Source organism: Neolamprologus multifasciatus, chromosome 19 (assembly GCF_963576455.1).
Source record: "Neolamprologus multifasciatus chromosome 19, fNeoMul1.2, whole genome shotgun sequence".
NCBI lineage: Eukaryota > Metazoa > Chordata > Actinopteri > Cichliformes > Cichlidae > Neolamprologus > Neolamprologus multifasciatus.
The window spans coordinates 9,701,179-9,712,177 of NC_140457.1; the positions used below are offsets into that span (position 1 = coordinate 9,701,179).

A 10,999-nucleotide genomic window follows, 5' to 3' on the forward strand; every position below is an offset into this window, starting at 1 on the left:
CAAACAGGCGACATAAATAGATCGTCCGGCCCCTTATAGTCTCGCTTGCTCTGATCAAAGGTCGCAGTACTTAAGGTGCTGAAGCAGGTGATAGTCTTTGGGTGGAACAACGCATCTTGCGGTGCCAGTGGCCACATTGGAAGTAAATCTGTCAGTTTTGTGATAGTAACTCTCACGTCAGTCTGCGTAATCTGCTGAGTTCAAAGGGCACGAGCCCTGCCCAGGAGTTTTCGAGCGAGAGCGGTGCTGTGCTCTTTATCAGGCGCACGTTCAGCTGGGAGACGTTCACTGCAACCTGTGACAACCTGGGAACCACTTGGTACTACTCATCCACCAACCGCAGCCAAGATGCCCAAAACGGTAGGATCGCCACGATTTAAATGATTATATGTCACTGAAGTGTTTCTTCCTGTTGCATATTCAAAAATGTCAGTGGTGGGTTTATACATTTATTTGTGTGGTTTCTTGTATTGCTTATGCTGAGAATGACCACTAGATACATTTCAGAGTTACTTGCATAAATACAGATTTAATAGCTTTAATTTCTAATTAAATGTCCTTTTTTTTTTTTTTTAAATAAATAAAAAAATCTGGCCAAGCTTCTTGTTTCCAAGAGTCCAAGATCCTTCTTGGCATTTACTCATTAACTAAGTGTAGAGTTTGACCCATGCTGCTCACATTCCTGGCAAAAAAATGCTACTTCAGGTCTGCAACCAGCCTGTCTGCTGTTTCTCTGGGCATGCATAATGCACTGCAATCATGGTAATTCCCTTTAGGGCCACTGGAGTGATTTTTAAATGTTAAGAACGAACTCATGACTGTACAGTTTAACCGCTTTTCTCTGCTCCGTTTGATTTTCCGAGGCACCCTGCAGCAAACAAGAGACCTCTGTCTTAAACAAAGAAAACTCTCATGTTCTAAATGTCCGCAGTTACTTAAGCTTTCAGCATCAGTCTGTCGGAAAACTGATAAGAACGACTGGCCTGTGCATTACGAAAGCAGCTCTGTGCTTATATTGACACTGCAAGGAGAAAGCCTCTCTTAAGAGGTCATTCTGACGTCTACGTCCATTTGAGTGACCTTAAACTAACTAGAAATCAAATAAAATTATGAGTCATAGTCGCAGGTGTTGTTTGCGTTGTGGAAAACGGTTTTTGAACAGCTAAACAAAAGAGGTGCGACGTTACCAAAAAGCACAATCCAAGTATAAACAAATTAAGATAATCCTACATAGCTCGACGGTATAAACTGGTGACTGAGTCTAATGGATTAATGATTCATTAGTGATGTCCACAGTCAATGATTAGTGAGCGATTAAGGCTGTGGCAGGTAGGAAACACCTGCAGGATGTCAGCGAGTTGAGCTATTACCTTATGCATGCCATCACTGGAGGTGGTAACAGTTGAGTAACACGTTAGAGGTTTCACAAATGGATGTTCCAGCTTTTGCTGCTCAAGTTTCGGTGGGATTATCTTTATGACACCCGGGGCGTGCTGTAGTATAACTTCATAAAACAATTGTGTAACTGCTACAAGCCCAATCTGGCCTGTGATCAGGGTCCGTGTGTTGAGAACAGCCTGGGTGCTTTAGTGTGTTTATTTATGTTGAACATCTGCTCTATAGACATTTTAAAGTGTCATTTCTTCTCCACTTTAATCGTTGTTGTTATAAAACAGGCTGATCTTGACTAACAACGGTAAAGTCAACTCTACAAGCATTGTAATCTGCGTATGTGCAACCTTGTGTAACTTCGCAAGAGTAGTCCGAAGTCTAATGAGATAGTGAGCAATTATGGTTTATGAATAATCCACTTCACAGCTCCTTCACACATATGACTACAATATCTTTATGTTTCCAGGGTGATCGCTGCAAACTAATAATAAGATCACAGTAAAATATTTCTGCCCGGTTACAGATTCTCTGAGAAAAGGAAGCTGATTGTTTGCAAATATGATTCATGTGTATACAAAAAGAAATCTCTGTCATCACGTGACTAAATGACCTTTATGCTGCAGGTCAATGTCCGCGTCACCACAATGGACGCGGAGCTGGAGTTCTCCTTCCACCCCAACACAACAGGGAAGCAGCTCTTTGACCAGGTCAGTGTGATGCAGTTCACAAAGCACATCTTGTATTATTTTATGGATCCCGGATGACTTTATGTAGACTGAAAAGTTTCTGTTTCTTTCTTTCTTTTGAGAAGTTTTTCATGTATTTAATAAAAATAAAATGGACTGGCAAAGTGATGGATTAACACCAAGCAGGAGCAAATACAACAGTATAAATACAGACCTTTGAAATACTTCAGCAGAGAAATACTCTCAGTCTGATACACTCGCGTTGGTATTTGTTTTGCAGATAAATGGTTTGTAACTGTAACCAGTGGGTATTTTATTCCATCAGCAAAGCAACTAGTAACCATAGCTGTCCCACAGATCTAGTCTGGTAAAAGCTAGTTTAATGAGCCCCTTTGTGATAAAAAACAAAACAAAACAAGCTTAACATACTCATTTAAAAGTTCTGTAATCTTATCCAAAGGTTTTATTCTTCAGGGAGAAATTACTGCAAGAGTCATGGAGGTTTTGATTAAAAAGTGAAGAAGCTGTTGAGAAGATGTGCAGGATTTTGTTATCATGTCTCCACTCTGAAGGTTTCCAGGACCATCGGCCTGCGTGAGACTTGGTACTTCGGGCTGCAGTTTGTTGACATCAGAGGATTCACCTCATGGTTGAACTCTGAAAAGAAGGTGAGGACTTGCAGTGATGTAAACCTCTGTTTCATCTACTCTGTTTAGAATTGTTAATTGTAAATGTAAAAACCCAGAGGCCTGCTGCAGCTCTCAGTTCTACAGCCATCTTTTTTATTATTAAATGTACTGTATTATTTTTATGTGTCTATTTATTTTGGATTTTTCTGTATTGTGTGCAAGTAAGCATTTAATTGTTAAATCGAGAGTTAAAATACGTGTTGTTTGTAAAAGTAATTAGATCCTTTTTCTACTGGATTCTTGCCCACACTCTGTTATTTATTTAGCTGTCTTTATTACTCTGCTGTAGGAACTTCAGTCATATTTTATACTTTAATTATTGCCCCTCTAGGTGATGTCTCAGGAAGTGAAGAAAGAGACTCCCCTGCAGTTCAAGCTGTTGGTCAAGTTTTACCCTGAGGATGCAGCTGAGGAGCTGATCCAGGACATCACCAGGAGGCTCTTCTTCCTCCAGGTAAAAGAGGTGATTCTGAATGAGGAGATCTACAGCCCTCCAGAGACCGCCGTGCTGCTGGGCTCCTACGCCATCCAGGCAAAGTATGGCGAGTACAACAAGTCGACGCACAAGCCACGTTACATGTCCTCTGAGCGTCTTCTGCCCAAGAGGTGAGTGCGAGTGGATCTGCAGCAGCTGCACATTGGTGAGCAGGAAATCAGTTCTTTGCAACTCAGTACAACTTTACTGGTTTTGCAAGGGCAGATTTATGCAGCAGTGATCCGAGTTGAAAGATTAACACCACATCCACCCTACGGGAACTCTTTACCATTGTGACGTTCCAAAATGTAGATAAAATTCCTCTAACTCTACAACTAGATTTGGCTTTCACAGTTGCTACGAGTGTCATTCTCTCAAATAATTATCAGACATCAGCTGCTCTGATAGTCAGTAGCACATTTTTTAAATACAATTTGTCATTCATCATCTTATTTCCCCTAAAAGTGAACTGATTATTTTCTAAAATTAAACACATGACCACATGGATGAAGCGGCTCTGTCTTTTTACCTTGCTGAGCGCACTTAAAAGAAGAATAGGACCATTTATCTGTGATTGGTGTAGGTTTCCATCAACTTTGCACTCATAAAATGACAGAACAGTCGCATCATAAATGATAGTCTTCTGGATAAATGACCTCTTTTCCTTTACAGCAAATCTGGAACTCATCCTGGCTACTAGCCTCCCTGAATAATCAAACTATTAACCAGTGTGTGATAATGCCCCTTTGGCTCCTGACAAAGGATCGTGGGGAAAGACACAACAATGCATCATGTGTATGCTTTAACCTTGTATGTATACACAGACTGTTTACATTTTCACCAGCATGGGTTGCTGATAGCTTGCTGCTCCCCTCAGAGTGCTGGACCAACACAAGCTGTCAAGGGAGCAGTGGGAGGAGAGAATCCAGGTTTGGCACCAGGAGCACGGAGCAATGCTAAAGTAAGTGAAGGCTGAGTGGCGTAAATTTCCTCCACCAAATTGATGCTTTCAGGACTTTACTTTTTAAGAATGAACAGCATTTTTGGTCTCACACCGTCCTGGAGTTTTATAGTCAGTGAACTTTTACAAGCAGTAAAGTAGAGTAAACTTAGAAGGCTTTGTTCTTACTCATGATCACTCAGCTTTTACAGATGCTGCAGTGTAACCGTGTTAGCATAAAGGAAAAAGAAATTCAGCAGCAACTATTTTATAACTAGCTGTGTTTTTGATGCCCAAAAAAGCTTCACGCACTCTGTTGTAATGATTATTTGCTTTTTTTGGTTCTAATTAGTTAACAAGGGACATGGATTATTAGGTGGAGGTTTGCCGCCACACTTTAAACCCCAAAAATAAAGTAAAAGACAAATTAGTCTGTTGAACATTTAATATTTTATTTAATTATCTAATGTGAACAGGGAAGAGGCCATGATTGAGTACCTGAAGATCACCCAGGATCTTGAGATGTATGGCATTAACTACTTTGACATCAAGAACAAGAAGGGCACAGACCTGCTCCTGGGAGTCGACGCTCTAGGCCTCAACATTTATGCGAAGAACGACAAGTAAATCAGTTTTTGTAGTAAATCTCTTTCTCTGTATTTCTGTTGTTTTGTCCCTGCTTTTGTTTGCTGTGACATTGTTCTGTGCGCTGACCTGATAAAACACATCTGTAGACAGGAGATCAATGCACCAGCGGTCAAACCTCAGTCGCAGACGTGTGTCAACTTTCCTTTCAGTGGCTCTGGTTTTAAATAACGCATCTAACTATATGGATGTTGCTTTGAAGAGGTCACTGACCCAATTCTACTACAACATGAACCTACAAACCCTCCCCAGCCTCTTCCTCTGATATCGCATGCGTCATCCTGTCCAGCTGTGAACCTTTTAAAGAAACAAACTTAAAGCTCATATCACACTGTGAAAAATATCTCTTTTTATCCATTTTTCAGGCTGACTCCAAAGATTGGATTTCCCTGGAGTGAAATTAGAAACATTTCTTTCAATGATAAGAAATTTGTTATCAAGCCCATAGACAAGAAAGCCCAAGTAAGTGTTTTGTGAGTTTAATAATCTTCACTAGTATCAAACAACTTTTGCTATACCAAGAGATTTTAAACGAAGCCTATGGAGCCCTTTTTGCAAAAAAAAAAAAAAGTTGTCTTCTACTTTTTTGTCTTTTAAAGGACTTTGTATTCTACGCTCCACGGCTTAAAGTCAACAAGGGCATCCTGCAGCTGTGCATGGGCAACCATGAACTGTACATGCGACGCCGCAAGCCCGACACCATCGAGGTTCAGCAGATGAAGGCTCAGGCCACACAGGAGAGGCAGCAGAAGAAGATGGAGAGGTGGGTGAAGCTAAGCGCCCGGTTAAAATGATGCAGGCAAACTTAATTGGGATTTGAAATGTGTAGGCTTTGCGTTAGGCGTGCGATTGAGCTTTTCCGTGTTCTGCAGGGATCAGCTGGAGAGCGAGAAGAAGAGGAGGGCGGCCATCGAGAGGGAGAAGGAGGAGATGGAGAGAGAAAAGCGGGAGCTGATGGAGAGGCTCCACCAGTTTGAAGAGACAACTAGGAGAGCAGAGAGAGGTGAGATAGAAAATTTGATGTAGAAGCTGCATCGCTGCGGACCTTATCTGTTGTATAGTGCTATGAAAAAGGACATTTCACTGATTTTGTTTCTCAGTAGTCCACATTAAAACATTTGTTAACCATCTGCTACCACCTGTAGAACCTTGAGGATTTGAGCTATTACAGGTTTACGGCTTAACTATACATCCATCCATCCATCCATCCATCCATCCATCCATCCATCCATCCATCCAGCCATTCATCCATCCATCCATCCATCCATTCATCCATTCATCCATCCATCCATTCATCCATTCATCCATCCATTCAACCATCCATCCATCCATCCATCCATTCAACCATCCATCCATCCATCCATCCATCCATTCAACCATCCATCCATCCATCCATTCAACCATTCAACCATCCATCCATCCATCCATCCACTTCAGGGTTCCAACTTGAAAGTTCACACTTGTTTTTACTGCCCTCTGCTGTTTAACTGTTTGATAGAAACTATTACATATGTGAGCTAAAGCGATAAAGGGTGTCCCACATTATAAACATGAACCTTTCATTCTTGGTTAATTTACTTTTTGGGGCGGGGCTTTTTTTGTAAAACCTGGATATTTTAATCATTAATTGCTCTTAAAAATAAAAATAAATGCCACATTTATATCACCTCTTCTACTACCCAACTTCAACCATCATTGCACAATACTGTATATATTCTAACAAGTAGATCAGAAAACCCTTTTCTCAAAAGTACTTTTGAAATTTGGTAAAAAGCCCACCACCATATTAGGCATAACCCCCTCCCCCATCATCCTCTCTTGCTTCTCCCCCATATGGTGGAATATATATTTGAGAGTTGGAAGGGCAGATGGTGGTTTAAAGACATGGTTTGACAAAGATGTGAGGAGGATGGGAGATCTTTACTTGAAAAGCAACTTTGTTATGTTGGGCAAGTTTTGTCAAACATATGATCTTCACAAAAGGCATTTCTTTAAATATCTGCAGTTAACATATTTTTTTCCAATCATCGGCATTTAGCATTTAAAACGTTCAAATCATTTTTAAAATCTAAAACACAAGGCTCATATTTCTATGATCTTAACAACCTTGATGTCTTATGATAATGAAGACGTGCAGTAAAAATAATAATAAAAATAAATTCATAAATCTCTTCTAAAAAGGATGACTTTAACTAATTTATTACATATCCATTTACCATGTAATTTTGTTACATAAATATGATTAAAAGTTTGGTACGAACCTGGTCAGATGACTAGATGACTAAAACATTTTCATAAACGATTATTTATAAGAATAAATAAACCTTTGATTTGAAATATTTCAGTTGCAATTTACTCAAAAATATTGCTTTATGTTTATTGAGGTAGAAGAAATTTTTTTTTAATTTTGGAAACCTTTATTAGAGTTTTGGAACCACCAAAATATTTTAATAGTACTGTATTTTCTTTTTTTTCCCCTGTAACTTTAATCTTTTTTTCTATGATGTTAACATAGAAATGTTTAAAAAAAAAGAAGCACCCCGATTTAAGAGAAATCTGAGTTTTGAGTTTCTTATCCTGCATTTTTATAACAACGTACAGTGCTTTATAGATTTCCCCGTGTTCTGACTTTGTCACGCAGAGCTTCAGGAGCAGCTGGACCGGGCCATGAGGCTGGAGGAGGAGAGGAGGAGGGTGGAGGAGGAGGCGGCCCGGCTGGAGGCTGAGAGGATGGAGGCTATAATAGCCAAGGAGGAGCTGGCCAGGCAAGCTGAGGACCAGTTAAAGAGCCAGGAGCAGCTGGTGAGTGTGGAGCACATGAGGGAAAAAGTCCTGATAAATCTCCTGAATTCATTCTAAGCACTTATCGGCTGTTCTAATGGCAGATTAAAGTAACACGGAGGTTTTTAAGATGTCCCTGCCTTTGCTTTCATCACATTTCTAAAATGACAGCATGCCTATTCTGTTATTCTCACGTCACAGTGTTGTGCTTTCTCCTTCAGGCTGCAGAGCTGGCCGAATATAGCGCCAAGATTACTGCGCTGGAGGAGGCCAAGAGAGCCAAGGAGGAAGAGGCTGAGACATGGCACACCAAGGTGGGTCTCCAGCATGCAGTTAAGAGCGCCACAAGTCACAGGAAATACCAGAAAAATGTCACAGCACAATATCAAATATAAATTTATTGTTTAAAAGAAAGAAAACGATTTATCTGTATAAGTCATCCATAATTTGAATCTTTTGCACTGTAATTTACATTGCATACTTCCTCAAAAACATAACTACTCATGTACTGTAACCCTTGCATCTTATTCGTATTACATTGTTTTGGTTTGAAAGTATAAATTCAGGAGCCATGTTTTAGTGGAGAGGTCAGAAAGGCAGGTTCAAGTTTGCCAAAACCAGAAGCGAGAAAGCTTGATTTGTCAATGTCCTTGCAAATTTGGGTATTGTTGTCACATATATACAACTAAAACACTTAAAATACTACATTTATTTTATAATCAAATGCTCAATGATGCAAACCACCAGCAAATCTAACACACGCCTCTCCCCACCTTTCCTTTTAGGCTGTCGAAGTGGAGGAGAGTCTGCTGAAAACGAAGGAGGAGCTGCACACTGTGATGAGTTCCGCCAACTCAGCTCCTGTTGCTGAGCATGCTTCCTCCTCCTCCTCCTCCTCAGACAGCGAGAGTGACCACGAGCACAGCGAAGAAAACAGCACCTATAGCGCCGAGCTGCAGACACAAGGCATCAACTACGACCGCCAGGAGGAGGAGCGACTCACCGAGGCCGAGAAGAACGAGCGCCTGCAGAAGCAGCTTCAGGTTAGTTCAAGGACCTGGACTACATCCCAGATCAGCCGGAGTCTGCAGCAATGCTTAAGACACTTTTTTCTCGTGGCTTTTCTATAGCTTCCAAAACACTTATAGCAAAAATATGCTGTGTTAAAAAATAAATGCTTTTGTCATATTCACTTTGTCACAAAAGGATGAAAGTCCCTGGTAAGACAGGCAGGGTATTTAAAAAGAGCTACAAAGGTAAACGATTAATGAGGTCTTTCATCCAAAAGATGAGGATGAGCCCTGTGTGTAGCCATATATTCAAATGCAAAACCATATGAAAAGCAGAGCTCAGAAACACATTAAAAAAAAGGGATATTAAACCTATAACCATAGGGTTAGGATGCATATAGCTTCTGTGCAGTGCTCTGGTTCATTGTTCTGGCACTCGAGATTAAGCTTTTATTTAAGATGTAAAGCCATGAAATTTTAAGCATCTATTATAGAAGCACAAATAATGCACCAAGCACCTTTCTTGGAAGGGTTTATCGAGGCATTATCGAAGTTAACTTTAAATTCAATCTTCACTCGAACATAAACATTTAAAACTATCTGTGACTTTGCCCCAAAATAAGGTTTTTAAAAGTTTTTTTTCTAATGGATAATACTTCTACCATCATCTTTGAGGTTTTTGAATTCACTCACATTTTCAATCACAATTCGTTGAGGCTCTTTTCCCTCTCTTGTAATACTTCAGGAAAAGAGCCTGGAGAGGGGAGGCAAGGGCTGGAGAGAGCAGTAGAAGAGAGACAGAACACATGTGTGAGCAAGAGACAGATAGTTGAAATAGAGAAGATGCAAGGAGCAGAGGTAGTGAAGGTGGATGAGTTTAAATACCTTGGGGGGTCAAGCATTCAAATCAGCAGAAAGTGCACAGGATAGGTGAAGAAGAGAGTGCAGGCGGGGTGGAGTGGGTGAAGACGAGTATCAGGGGGAATTTGCAGCAAGAGTGAAAAGAAAGGTTTACAAGATGGTAGTAAAACCTGGTATGATGCATGGTTTATGGTGATGGTGACATTGACAAGAAGAGCTGGCGATAAGATTTTCATTGGGAGTGACCTGAATGGGCAAGATTAGAAATGAGTACATCACAGGTACAGCTCAGGTTGTGCAGTTTGGAGATAAAGTTAGAGAGGCGAGGCTGAGGTAGTTTGGACATGTGCAGAGGAATAGTGGATACAGCTGCCAGGCATGAGGAAAAGAGGAATACCACAGACAAGGTTCATGGATGTAGAAAAGGATGACATGCAGAGGGTTGGTGTGACAGAGCAGGATGCTAGTGATATAGTGAGGCAATGGAGGCAGATGATCTAGTGTGGCAACCCCAAAAAGGAACAGCCAAAAGAACAAGATTAAATTAAAGATATCGCTTTCTAATGAAGGGGTTGCCAAGATATCTGTTGATGAAGTGAATTGTATACAGTTTAATAACTGGACACGACTCCTCCGCAGGCCCTGAGCTCAGAGCTGGAACAATCCCGAGACGATAACAAGAAGACCCAGAACGACAAGCTCCATGCCGAGAACGTCCGCGCTGGCCGTGATAAGTACAAGACCCTCCGTCAGATCCGTATGGGCAACACCAAGCAGAGGATTGATGAGTTTGAGGCCTTGTAGAAATGCCAGAGACCTAAAGCTCTCTCCCAAATACCTCGTGAAGGCCTTGTTCAGCATTTTAATATAACTGAAGCCAAATGTGATCCCAAACACCCAGAAAAGGCATGGAGCTGATCTGTGTAATAATTTCTGCACGAGTTTTACTTTGCTGGCTGAAACTGGCACCGTGGGTTGTTTTTGCTCTATTCTGTTTTGTGTTGCACTCAAATGTTTCCAATGTGCTGTTTAGTCCCATTAAAATGCTGATGTGCATCACTCTGGAGACCAGATATACTGTATGAACAAAGCTAGTACTAGGGGTACTATAGAACTTATATATCTTATGATAACTAATCAGTAGTTGTTGCAATTTACATTTGCAGTTTTGTTACTGTAACAAACTGAAGTGGTTAAATTTTGATTTATTTAAATGAATGAATGCCTGATGCTTAAAAAAAGAGATCTTTTTTATTTTATTTGTTTGATAGTTTTGCCAAATAAATGTCAGCAAAGTGTAGAAAGGTTCCCACTTGTGTTCCAAGAAGCTTGATGTAATGCTGTCATACAAAATGAATCTCAGTTTGCAATAAAATAAAACTGAGACTCACAGCAAATTAATTCATAATTACTCATGAATATTCCTGGTGGTCTGGCCCTCCTCGTCATGTTCTCCTGTATTTTATTTGTGTAAATAACAGTGCGACTTATTTCATTAATATACTTACATGATCTCTCCT

At 40.5% G+C, this 10,999-nt stretch overlaps 1 protein-coding gene across 1 annotated transcript; it reads left to right on the forward strand.

The window, feature by feature from the left end:
- Window positions 1-76: 76 nt before the first annotated feature.
- ezra (ezrin a) lies at window positions 77-10,880 on the forward strand. Its single transcript, XM_085142717.1, has 13 exons — window positions 77-360; window positions 2,016-2,099; window positions 2,651-2,746; window positions 3,099-3,373; window positions 4,120-4,203; window positions 4,659-4,805; window positions 5,193-5,289; window positions 5,427-5,590; window positions 5,700-5,830; window positions 7,469-7,629; window positions 7,830-7,922; window positions 8,394-8,651; window positions 10,119-10,880. The coding sequence occupies exons 1-13, from the start codon at window positions 349-351 to the stop codon at window positions 10,281-10,283; spliced, it is 1,767 nt and encodes a 588-aa protein (XP_084998843.1). The 5' UTR covers window positions 77-348; the 3' UTR covers window positions 10,284-10,880.
- Window positions 10,881-10,999: the final 119 nt, after the last annotated feature.